The following is a 13306-nucleotide window of genomic DNA, read 5'->3' on the forward strand; positions in this document are numbered from 1 at the left end:
TACTTCACTTCCATCCCACCTACACCCTCAAAAGCAGCGTATATGTCATAGTCATTTGAATTCCTGGTGAAGGAGAGCTCTCCTTTGCACTTGTACAATATATCAAAAGTGACCTGGTAAGGATGGATGAGAAATGACTGGAAATGTGTTTCAGGGTAATGAAGAGAAAACCAGGAGTTCTTTAGAAAGACAGGCTTGTTAACATAATTGTAATGTATGTGATGGCAGTGCCAAAAAAGAAAATTCAACATAGCCAATGGAAATACTGTATTAAGCAAATACTGCTGAGATTCAGACAGTCCAATCCTTCCATCTGCTTATGTGATGATCCTGCAAGGGTATCACCCCAAAAGATAAAAGGTACCACAGATGCTGAGCACCAGGAAAATGCCAAAAGGGTGACAGCAGTGTGTGTGCCAATAGCAGAAGTGTGGAGCTCCCACAGGTAGTGGGGTCAGGGGAACTCTTCACTAACACAGCAGAGTCTGCCCTGGTTTGGAGTAACAGGGCACTGTGGTAGGAGAGCCCAGGATTTTGGGAATCGTTTCTGGGCTGGGTCACACATGTACTGGGAAAACTTGGGCATGTGTTCTGACCTCTGTGTGATTCAGCTCTCTATCTCAAACAATAAATAGAAGTCTGATTCCCTGCCTTGGTTAGATGTCGTAGGAGCTGTATGAAGGGAACATCGCTGGGTACAAGGGGTCTCGTCTCTGACTGTAGAGTGTTGCTACAGTATGCTGGATTTGGTGATTATCAAAACAGAGTGATCTCCACATTGCTGAAACCATGCCTCAGTGAGGAATAACTTGGTGTATGCCAGAGAGAATTACACACATACCTTCTGTGATCAGCATATGAGGGAGTAAAACACGTACCTGGTAAATTCATCCAAGTACAGATTTGTTGCTTAATATAGGACAAAGCAGTGTAAAATCAGTATTATGGTAGCCAACAGAAATATTTTTGGCCATTTGTGAATGAGATTTGATGACTTCAGCTGAATTGCAGGTGGGATCGCTTGTGGAACAGAAAGGAGTTGGCAGGGATTCTGGTTTCCTGTAGACAAGGGGAGTATCAAGTGTCCTAGATAAGACAAATAGGTTCTTTGCACACCTAGTTTTACTGTCATGGTAATTATAGACAAAACCAAAGTTACTGACTGCAGGTTAATGCTGCTGGTTCTTTCATTTCACAGTGTGGGTCTGACATCAGTGTTTTCATTCTGGAGTGTTCCAGCGTGCTGGGAATGCTGGGGAACAGTGGGACTGCTTCACGGTGGGACTGCCAGCATTCCTTTGCCAGTCCTTTTTGCATCTGGGGAGATTCAGCATTTCTTGAGGTCCTTCAGCTGCCCTGGAAGAATACAGGAATTCCATAAAGTACCTTGCCTTCCTGTGTGTTCGGTCAGATTCGTGGTGCACACAGTTCTCTCTGTTTTCCTCCCAGCTGCTCCCAAAGGTGTGGGTTTGGCATACAGTATGAGCAGCCCTTGGAATAGGCTGTTTCAAGCTGTGTGCTCTCAATTACCTTTCTCTCTCCAGCATTGCTTCACTCACTGGTTCTGACAAATAAGGAAGACTGACCATCCCCTTTGCAGCGTGGTTACAGTGTTTAGTCTGTCTGATTTGTCATATTATTGATCTGCTCTGCTTCACTTGGAAGTCAGGTATTTATTACCCACAGACAAGCAGCCTGTGTGTCTCCTGTCTTTTCTTGAGTGTGAGGCAGAGTTGTTCTATTGTTGTTACTCCTCTTTAAGCTTTCCTGAAAGGAGGGGAGAAATGCCATTCTTAGTTTAGTAATAAAAAGCTTGGGGTACTGGATGTGTTCATCATTCTTCTCCCTCTTTGCTTGGATGCCAGCAGTGAGTGATACAGTGAGTGTTATAGAGTGCATGTGGTTTTCTGATCAAGAGAGAAACAGGGAGATGTAGCTTAATTATCCTCAGCAAGAAAGTGTTGACACATTCATTACAAACAATTGTGGCTTCTAAAATCTAAAGCATGAGGTGGTGGGTCGAGTCCAGCAGCTTTCTGGTTAGTTGTCAGACAGTACTTGCCTATTTCCATGTCCCACCGATTTAGAGGCACAGACACCAAAGCCATCTCTCATTCTTTTGCTTATCCTGTGCTGGCAGGAACACCGCTTGCTGAATATCAAGAGCAGCAGGTGGACAGGAAGTCACCACCTTCCTTTTCCAGCTGGAAAGCAGGAATTGCAGCCTAGCCAACAGCAAATGAGGGATGGCCATAGCAGCAAAAGGAGTGGAGAACCGCAGGGGTGAATGGAGCCATTTGATTTCTCCTTGCATCGCCTGCTTGCCAGGGACACAACTTCACCCTTAACACTACGTCCCATAGAACTGTATTGTGCCCTTGGTGTGGGTGTGTGCTGGTGCAGGTGAAAAAAGGGAAGGACTGTCCTCTAAGTACAGACAAATTCCAAGCAAGAGAAAGATGTACTTGTGTAACCCTCACACCTGAGCTCGCTCTTGTTTCCTTTAGATTAAGCTTTGCAAAATCCCTGTAAAACAAGGGGATAGTATCCTCATTTTACAAATACATCAAAGGGAGATTAAAGCCCAGATTCTTAAAGAGATTTAGCCACCAAACTCCCCTTGAGTTTAGTGAGAGATAACACTTCAATATCCTTGAGAATATGGATCTCAATACATTACACACAGTCATCTAGTAAGTGTGTGATGGAGCTGGGAATTAATCCCAGGCTTTGAGAAAGTCTGTTCTGTGCCTTTACTTTCCTTTCTGCAGATGAGAATAGCACTATTCATTGCGCTAAAGGTACTTCAGATTTCATATGATTGGATTTTAATTGAGCAGAGTTTCATTGTGAAGGTTTTGTTTTGATTTGTGGCCCCAGTTGATTATGGCTTCTTGGGGAAAATTTGGCACAATATATTCAGTCAGATTTGTAGCTCTGTAAAACAGCTTCATGAAATTATGCTGATTTCCCAGGAATTTAATCTCTGACAGAAAAGGGAAGAAAAGGATGCTAGCAGGTTCCTGTTGTGTCAAAGAAACATCTTGTTTTGACATTTCCAAAATGAAATGTTTTGATTTTTCATTTTAAAATAACATTTTTTCTTGATGTTACGGTATCTTTACATAATTTTAATCATTTGAAATTGAAATGAAAACTCATTTCGTGACCCAGAAATGAAACCAAATGTAGGTGTCTTGAAAGCCCTCATGAGATGAAGCATTCATCCTCCTCATCTACTGCCTGTCCCATAGGAGAGTCCCATGTGCTCTGGGAGCGTGTCATCCAAGGTGGCTCCTGGCTGTCCTGTGCATTGTGGCAAATTGAGGACAAGGATGAAGCTCTTTCCAGACTGCAGTTATTCCTTAGGCAGGTACTTGGGCATGGTGTGTAAGGGGGTTTAATGATGTGTCTGTAAATGACTGCGTGGCAGCTGCTCTTCTCTTACTACATCCTTGACAAGTGTATGGATTCTGTGCAGATCCACTGCATAGAAATAAATTTAACTGTTCTTACTGTGGAAATGAGTGCAAAAGCCATATGGAAGGGAAAAATCCACCAAAATCTTATGCACCAAATCTCAATCTAAAAAAAAACAAAAGGTGATTCCTGAGGGGAAACTTTCAATGAGGGGATTTCTCAGCTGATAACACCAGCAAACGGCAAACATTGTGTCAGATCCGTAACTTCACAAGTTTAATACTTACAACTCGCAGCTAGAATTAAATGTTTGCCCAGAACTGTAAGTCCTTTTAAAACGTGCCATTGCATATTGCACTCAGGTGCATTTTGCTGAGGGTAATATATTGATGTTTGCCACAAAGCTATAGAACAAACCAAAGAATTTAATATAAATTAATTTGTATCAGAGTTCTCTTAATCAGTATCCACTGTGATGTGCTTCAGGTGGATGAGTGCAGTGAAAAAAAACATTTTTCATTTGCACAGGTCTCTGCTAATATCTATTTATTGCTGAACTTCCTCTGGAGCAGTGCTAGGTATGTTTCTGTGATGACACTATGAAAATGCCTGACAGGAGATAAGCTCTAAAGACCCTTAGAAACTAAGGGAGATGTTTGTCTCTGGATCAAAAAGCAGATATAGCTTTTTTGGTATCAGATCGCAGCATTTTTTGGTGTCATGATGCATTAGGAAAAACACTGCAGGAAAGTGTGGACGCTTTGAAGGTGAGGACTTTCAAATCTGAGAGCACCCTCTGGTTTTCCTGACTCTGTAGAGTTCAGGTGTGTCACTTGTCACCTCTAAAGCAGGCACAACCTTTCTGCACAGAGCAGAGAACCAGTATAAAGGGATGATGAGGTATAAAGCCTTGTGAACACAGCTCATCATTTGGCAGCTATTTTGGCAGATACTTCAATACTTACAGTCAAAATTCAAAATATTTAAAATTAAGAAGACCTTACGCAGTGTACATCCCCCCACATGGGGAAAGCTGTCAAGGTGATGCTAGATTTAAAGTGTGTCTGGAATCCAGTCGTTAGGGTTCAAGACAAGTCATTCTCCTTTCAGCAGCTGTGGAGCAGCCTGGCTTGAGATGTTCACCCTGCTGAACATAACAAGTCACTGACTGAGGAATGGGAAGAGCATCCCTAAACTTGATGCTATATCCATTTACTGTTTCTTCCTGGGGGGTGGGAATAAAAATCTTCTTTTCTCTGCAGCACAGGAGGTGCTTTAATTATTCCTTAAGAGCAGCTGTTCAGTGGTTGTTCCTAATTCCAGCAGCATCCAGGGTAGTTAATGGCTCTGCTGATGCTATCAAGTCTGAGGACAGAGATTTCTCAAACTTGGGGTCCTCACAGAATCTGAGGTCACTTTTTGGGACGCACAGTGCGCTTAGAGCTGACCTACCACCTGCATTGCTTCTTTGTTATAGTAATTTATCTCTGCGTTGCATCATTTCAGGCTGGATTCAGTTATCACAGTAACGTATCTCACTCCAGCACTGCGGGTTAAGAGCAGGTGATTAAAGGTGACTCCGCCTCCCCCGAGTCATTTATAAGTGACTTATAGAGCTAATAATGGCCTCATCCTTTTGTACCTTGGTACACAGCTTGTGTTCTGGAGTCTTTTATAGCTCAAATGAGCTGGTTTTGCTTATTTATTTCCCTCCTCATTCAATTTTAATGGTTGTTAGAGACTCCCCCACTCTTCTTCTGACAGCAGTGATTTAGGCAGGGCTCATTAACATAACTTACGTTACTAAATATCGCCATTTATGCTGGTAGACCAAGGAAAATGTGCGCAGTGCTAAATCAGAGGAGATCCCATGAGCTTGCCAAGGTGGCAGGGCTTTGTTTGAAGCATATATTATAAAAGAAGAATGCTTGTATGAGGGAAGGATCACTTACAGAACATGCACAGGGGACCAGAGTCCCAGAGTGTTTCTGAAATACAGGTTTTACATGGAAATGTCAGACACTTTCCTAATAGGCCACCCTTGAAATGCCTAAACCAGAACTGCTCTAGGTGCATCTCATTTTCAAAGACTTATTAGCTGTGACTTTGTAAGAGTTCTACAGAATTACTGTAGCAGAAAAGCAGTTTCCTGTGAGGGTTTTACCATTATCCTGTGGGAATTTAATGATGATAATTTGGTGTGAAAAGACTATTAAAGCTATTTCTGAGAGCTAACAGTGAAATGCTGGGTACCTCTTCTGGGAGTTACGATGTACCCTCCCTCCCATTAGATCTTTGGATTCTATTCAGCCCAGAGCTAACATGGGTTTACGGGACCAAAGGAATAGTCAGCCACACAGATTCATATCTACCATATACAGCCTCTGCAAAAGGGTAATGGGAAGAGCAGTAAAATCTTTTAGGAAAGGGATGGGAATAATGTTCACTGGAGAACTGGATGCCAGGAGGTCAGTGGGATATGGATTGTGTGTGATTTATGAGGGGCTTTATTGCTTCTTTCCATTTTTTTCCTAGGCTGGCTGAAGTCCTGCTAATACAAGACTTCAGAGCATTTAGCGTTTTGTTCCACAGATAGTCTAGCAAACAGTGAAATAAAATAAGAGAAATCAATAAAAACTAATTTCTCTTGCTTGTGATCACACCTGAAGAACGTACAGAATGGGGGTGCTTTAAAGGACAAAGCTGACTTCTTTTCAAAGAACACAAACAGGCTTTAATAAAAAAGTATTTTATTATCAAAAAAGTTTTATATTATAAAAATATGCCTTGGACCAGCAATGCCCCCCTTCTTTTCTGGTCAGTATTTGCCAAGGAAACAATCCTGAATTAAAGTGACACAGCCGCATCATTTTCACAGTTGCGGGGTGATCAGCTGAGTTTTGGGCCCAGTTTTGGGGTACCCCGTGTAGAAAGTTGCTGAAGGAATTTACAGCGAGGATTTTGGGGAAGGAGGCAGCAGTGACTTAACTCTATTCCCCTTTCTGACAACAGGACTAAGGGTTTGAATTAAATGCAATGCTGAGCTCATTTGAAATACACCACCTTGCACGTTCTATAGTAGTGATGATTGAACTCGACACCCAGCTTGCCAGAAGCCACATGTTTGGTACAGACATGGTGCACTTAGAAATCTAATTCCTAATTCTGTGCTGTGCTGGCAGCAAGGAATGGGCCTCTGCCCTCTGCTGCCCTGGTGCAGGGAGATGAGATATGTATGTGACTCAGAGAAAGTTGTCTGACTTGTTCACCGAAAAAGAGGTGGAGCTGCAGGAGCCAAACGAAACCCAAAGCACTTCTGTAACCTACCAAGTTCATGGCCAAAAAAAGCCATTCAAATCCCAGTTCCCTCGAGAGATAAAAGTCCCCTGTATTGAGAGGATTTCTGGAGCATCTTGTGAGCACTAAGTACAGCTTCCCTTAATTAATGGCAGTCAGCTCAGCGTGGTTGTGTGAAAAGCTCCAGCGACAGAAAGCCCAGAAAGGCTTCAGCAAGGGAGCACAGCACCAGAAGGGCTTAATGGCATTATAATGCCCTTGAATTATAGTGGTCACAACACAGAGAGGTGTATCCCAGCACTACATTAGCAGTAAAGGAAAATCTACTCTTTCGCTCTTGAACCCTTGTCACCTTCACTGAAAACTGAGTTGCCATTCCTGACATACCAATACTCAAAGGGGGAAAGGAAAAGGAGATATAGGTGGGATTGCTGGACTTTGGAAAGAAAACAAATTGGTTTTCCCCACAGATCGCCCACCTTGCTCCAGCCCTTTGTAGTTCCCCTCTTGCATTTTATAATGCGTTTAATAGTTTTCTGAAATCTGTCACTGTGGAGACCAAGCTTTTGCAACCCCATAATTCCCTTAATAGCTCACTGTCGGGGAGCTGTTGTTGATTTAGTGCAGGCCCTCTCTTTGGCTCGCACACGCATCCAAGGGTATGTGCAGTGGCTCCATTCATGTGTTTAATAAAGTTGAACCACAGCCATTGCTGTTGTGTGTGGTGAGTCGTGGAAAGCCAGGACTGGAGAGCAGAGAGGAGGGCTGGTACTTAAAGGCTGTTTATGAGAATTAACACCAAAGAAAAGGAACTGCTTGACATAGCAAGGAATTGAAATCCATTACAGGTTGAAAACGAGACATGGGCTCAGAAAAGGCAGTGGCAGCAGAAGCTTCTCTGTGCTGCCCCTGTCAGCATTAACATGGAGAAGGTGTGCGAAGGGGAACCCATCACTCTCTTCGCCTGTGTCAGCCCTGAGGACTGCCCAGAGGTTGCCAGCTGCTGAGCTGGATGGATGGTCTGTGCTCACGTGCAGATCCATCCTGCAGAGGCTCATCTGAGTCCCACCAAAATCATTTCACTAAATATTCACTCATTTCCAACAAACAGCTTAGAAAACTCAAAGGAGATGGAGAAACTCAGTTTTTCTTTCTCTACATCTTAGTCTTTCCCTTGTGCTGGAAGGTGGATTGTTTGGATGTGTCTGTAGTAACGCGGACATGGCTAATCTGCCTTTCTATTGATGACCTGTTTCTGAACGTCCTGGCCTGATTTACAAGAATGTACTGTACTCTGCACCATGTTTTGCTGTTCCTCTGTTAGGACTGCATGCAAACTGCAGTGAACAGTGATGCTTATTCATTCAAAGAGTGAAGGGCTGGCTGGGAACCGAATGAGCTCATAGTTGTTGCCATCTCCACTTACAGAAAGGAAAACAGCACAAATGGGTATCCCAAGTATAGTCATTCTTTTCCTGACCATCAGTTTGTTTTATAAATCATAATCCTGAAAGCACAAGGTCATGGTATTTATTGAATCATTCATATAGTAGGTTTTCAGGGGTGGATTCTTTTTTTAACTCTCTTTTTCTGTAGTATACCCTGATAAAATTGGAACTGAGATCTGTTTGCCTGCCAAATTTTCTTTCTCTTGCTATTGCTTGAACTTTAATGAATTTAAAATCTGAGAGTCTGATTCCCATCTCTTGCTAGCATAATACAGCAATTACCTCTGTTACATGGGAGAGTCTCAGCCTTTTTCCAGTCCCTGTGTGCTGCTCTTCACACACATACAGAGTCTAATAAAAACAGCAGCCAAATCCCCCCTGTGCTATCTATGGATGCTTTAAAAGCTGCTGCTCAGTGCAGAGCAGAGACTTGCAGGGGAGGCTGAAGGGGTCTGCTTGGGAGAGGGCTCCCAGGGCTCAGCTCTCTTCTCTGTAATGTTTGGAAATATCCCCCAACTGGTTTTCATACTGCAAGACAGTTTACCTGTTACCTCAGATCTCTAAGAGATGGTTTCAGTCCTAGGTTGATCACCCATGGAGACATTTAATTGCCTGATGCATTAACTAGCTAATATTCAAGAATATGAGATGTTGCTAGCTGGAAGCAGAGGCAATGAGGAAGTCACAGTGAAAGCTGTTACCTGGCCCCATGCACCACTAAAGTTAATCCCTGTTTTCAGGCCATTCACTTGTGGGTATGGTGCAGCTTGCAGAGCACAGAGACAGGTGAAGGACCTCAGGGCAATCAGCTCCCAGGCAGAATGTTTTCCTCAGGGTCACTTTGCCTGCAGGTTTGATCTGTTGCCTCTCAGGTGGGAATCAGCACTTTGAGGCTCTGCCCTGTTTTAATTCTCACTGGCATCCCAGTGAAACAGGAGAGGTCAGAAGCAGTAGACAGGGGTTCTTGGTACATTGGGGAGTTGTCTGGTCTGAGGAGAGCACTTGAAATACAAAAAGGCAACAGGGATAAATGCAGTGCCAGCAAGAAATAGACGATTTCCACTTACCAAGGTACCCCATGGGGTGGGAGAAGGAGAAAATGTACCAGGTACTGGCTGAAGGGCTTCTGACTTCCTGCCCATTAGAGAGTTAGACCTTGCAGGTGGGAAGTATGATGTAGTTCTCACCCTGAAAAGCCTACACTTAAATTAGTGTGCCTTCTGCAAGGATGCATGAATAACGTCTGCTCTCTTGCTGCTGCCCAGGCATGCTGCTCCCAGAAGGGAAATATGCTTATGCCTTATGCTTGTGAAGCTTCTCCTGGAGTTTTGCAGAGTTTCTTCTTCCTCAGCTCAGGCCAGTTTGGATGAACACTATGATGAAGTGGATATTACAGGAGTGCCACAGGCCCCAGCTGGAGCAGGATTTGTCTGTCCTCAGCTGCCTGCTGTGAGGTCCTTTCCCTGCATTGCACAGCCCCATGCTCTGGGGCTTTTTTGACAGCAGCTAGGTTTTATTTCTGTGCAACACAATGAGATTGGATCCTCACAGGAGCTGTTAAGAGCTAATGTAAAACATGCTAAATGTGAGAAAATCCCCCAAACCATAATTCTGCCTGTGAATAAATACCTTCCTGCTGAAACCAATGGCTACTATAAGATGTTGACCTTAGAACAGCTATTACTTGCAACAGAGCCATTGCAAGGGTCATGATAACCCTTTTTGGAACATAGCTTGTGCTCAGACAAGCAAGGAGGGAAATGGATTTGCTGTGGATCTGTCTGTAAGGGGGGTTGTTGTTGTTTAAAGATAATAATATTAGGAATGCAAATTATCCTATGAAAGCTGGTGATATTTAAATATGATTTAAATTCATTTAGCATTCAAACAGAAAAGGAGAAAATGCCATTAAATTCTGATGGGGATGAAACTGCATTCTGGAGTTAGAAATATTAAATACATTTACAGAATGGAATGGAAGGTCTGGATGGTAATGGATTGTGAAAAGAGTTCAGACTTTTAATAGATCGTTCCTTCAGATCATCAGCACGGTAAAGTGGTAGTTAATAAATTATTAGACGTGTACATTTACTCGTATATTTTAACCAGCTGTAATGAACAGGTCCTGTCAGCTCACCTAGATCCTTGCAATAGCTGCTAAATTGCTTGAGTGAGATTTAGTAACTCTTGGCAATATTGATGTCCAAAACTGCAGGTAATAAATAAAATGACATCAGGACCAGCTTGAGCAGAACACTGTGTAAGACTTGTGTCAGCCTTGCAGCTGAGGTGGTGTTTGGCACCAGGGAACACCACTGGGCATCAGTGAGTTCTTCCCTGTGACTGGTTTTTAGTTGATGTGACCAGCTCATGCCCTGGCACAGGTAATGGGACTCCTGAAGAACCTTTTGTCCCAGTTTGGGGTTGACTAGAAAAATCTGTTCCTTACTCAGTTTTGTATACGGGCAGTTACCTGTTCCTCCTCACGGGTATGTGGTATTCTTTGGGCTACACACAAAGCAGAGGAGATGGAGGGTAGCAGAGTCTGACTGAGCCATGGAGAGAGGACTATCCTCGTGTTAGAGTGGGAATTAAGAACAGAATGAAGCTGTTCTTTTATCTTAAATTAAACTAGAAAATGTTTATAGCAGAAAAAGCCTGCCTTTTAAAATGATGCCAGATTATACAGGCTGTTAAGGGGTCATGCCAGTCACGTTTTTTGTTTTTCCTAGATGTCCTCTGAACTTGGAACTACTTTAAACCTATATCCTTTCTCTTTCTCCCACTCACTTTTCCAGCATGTGGTGTACTTTATAATTTGTGAAGAAACTCACTAATTTCTTGTTCTTTCTCCTTTCTTCAGGTTTCTGACAGATGTGACTATGTCTTTGTCAACGGGAAGGAAATGAAAGGCAAAGTGAATGTCATAGTTAATTTCACTTACCAGCATCTGAGTGCCCCTTTAGAAATGACAGTCTGGGTTCCTCGTCTCCCACTGCAGATAGAGGTCTCTGACACAGAACTAAATCAGATCAAGGGGTGGAGAGTCCCCATCATCTCTAATAAGAGGTGGGTTTCATTAGAGGATGTTCATTCTGGGATGTGTACGTGCCAAAGTCCTGTCAGGGCCAGTGGATCTGAGCATGCTTATTTGACGTTAATGCAATTCCGGTGTAAATTTGAAGGTCAAGCAGACATTTATTCAATAGGCTCCTGCAGTGGACTTATGCGGGAAATGAAGATGCAGGTTGCATGATCCTACACTGCAAATCAATTTCCTTGTGTAGTGTTAGTGATTAGGATGGGAAGAGCCAATTGGTCAAGTTAGGCAGGATTGGCCATCGGGCAGCAGGAGGACATCAACAAGGACCAGCTCTGGCAAGGCTGGTCATTCTGCAGCCTGGTTCACAGGTCCTGCCAGTTAATTTATTCATTGTCAATGATCACAACTGGTACATACTTGTTTTATATCACTGTAGGGTCCAGTGGCACTGCTCAGTGTCTCAGAGTCAGGACACTGGTAACTAGAGCTCTAAAGATTCTGTTCATGCCCACAGGTCAGTGGTTTGTGAATGACAAGGCAGAGGATGGACGTAGGCAGATCTGGATTGTTTACGTCTGTTGTCAGTGTTTTAAGAACAAATTGATAAAGTAGGTACTTGCTATTCCCACCTACCTGTAAGGCATCATTTATTACCAGGGTTTTGTTAATATAACAGCAAAGAGACGGGGATCTTGATGGAGACATGATTTCAGTATGAATGGCACACAGGAAGAGGAGATTCCCATGGCAACACTAAGATGTTTATGAAAAGATCCAGAAAGAAAAAAAGTGGGAAGGTCCTCAAAGTGAGGACTTAACATGGAAAATACTGAGAGATATTAGGAGAGGACAGTATGGTACCAAAGTTAGCAGGCCAGTTGCTGATTTCAGCAGCTGTTTTGGAGATCTGGGCAGCCTGGAGGTCTCAGTTATGAACAAGGAAAATAGGATTAAAGTGGGGGAACCTGGCTGACTTCAGAAATGCACTGAAGGAAGCAGCTTCAGCAGAGCAACCGAAGGGGGCAAAGGGTCCCTTGTTGAAGCAACCAGTTTAAATTACTTTTTCATTTGTGGTGTCCTACCAGGCCAGCCAGGGACAGCGATGATGAGGAAGAGGATGAACGCAAGGGAAGAGGCTGTGCTCTTCAGTACCAACATGCAATGGTGCGAGTCCTCACACAGTTTGTAGCTGAAGCCTCAGACCCTGGTGGCCAGCTGAACTATTTACTGGGTTCTGACTGGCAGATTGACATCACTGACCTGGTGAGTGACTTCATGCAGGTGGAAGAGCCAAGAATCGCTAAGCTGAAGGACGGACAGGTTTTGATTGGGCAGGAGCTTGGAATGACAACGATTCAGGTAGGGAAAATTAATTACTTATCCCTTTTCCTCCATTAACCCACCACCTTGGGAGCTGAGGTGTACAGCAGCTTCTTGCATTAGCAACAGGATGAAGCAGAATTGCAGCAAGGACTGGGACACAAAGAGATGGTTTTCATTTATCTTGTGCCCCAAAGTAATGTAGATTGAAGTTCTGGTTAATTTTGTCTGAGGGTGTTTCTGAACCTGGAGCTAGCATACGGGCTATCACAGTGCAGCTGGTGAAACAGCTCAGTTTTCTCAAAGCCTTCATCGACAGAGCAAAGGTAAAGTAAAAATTAACTAGTGCTGGTTGAGGATCTGAGACTGGAATATAAGTCCCCTCAGATCAAATCCCTGCATACCTGGCAAGCTCAAGGCATGTGTTACAGAATGTAAATGTTGGGGCATAATTCAGAATATGCACAAAGCAATAATAATCATTGGCACTTCTAGAATGATGTTCAGAACACTGACTGAGAGAGACAACTACGTTATGTTCTCCAGGGGTGCAGATTTAGCTTCATCAGTTTCAGCCAATATGGCTAAGACTGTGGCCTGTAAGTACCACTGTATATGTGGCTGTACCTTAGTGTCCCCACTCTGGAGTAACTCACTCTGGAGTAACATATGGGTGTTATGTCTGAAGTTAACACCCATAGTGAGTTACTATGATGCATAGTAACTCACCTATGCATCATCTCATTGGCAGCTTTTCACATGCTGTGGAAAGAAATAG

General features: G+C 43.4%; 1 protein-coding gene across 4 annotated transcripts in view; it reads left to right on the top strand.

Annotated features, from left to right (window-relative positions):
• Window positions 1-13306, top strand: part of TMEM132D (transmembrane protein 132D) — a 277467-nt gene that overhangs the window by 257671 nt on the left and 6490 nt on the right. For 3 of the 4 annotated variants that reach the window (XM_062631603.1, XM_062631602.1, XM_062631604.1), the window contains 2 exons: window positions 11029-11234; window positions 12294-12567. In XM_062631603.1, the coding sequence (XP_062487587.1) occupies window positions 11029-11234; window positions 12294-12567 (480 nt within the window). Of the gene's footprint in view, window positions 1-9081; window positions 9106-11028; window positions 11235-12293; window positions 12568-13306 lie in introns of those variants that run through there. The other variant, XM_062631605.1, reaches the window with a different exon arrangement.

Source organism: Pezoporus occidentalis, unplaced genomic scaffold (genome assembly GCF_034315485.1).
Source record: "Pezoporus occidentalis ecotype Australia unplaced genomic scaffold, CSIRO_AGI_Poc_V1 ctg37, whole genome shotgun sequence".
Taxonomy (NCBI): Eukaryota; Metazoa; Chordata; class Aves; order Psittaciformes; family Psittacidae; genus Pezoporus; species Pezoporus occidentalis.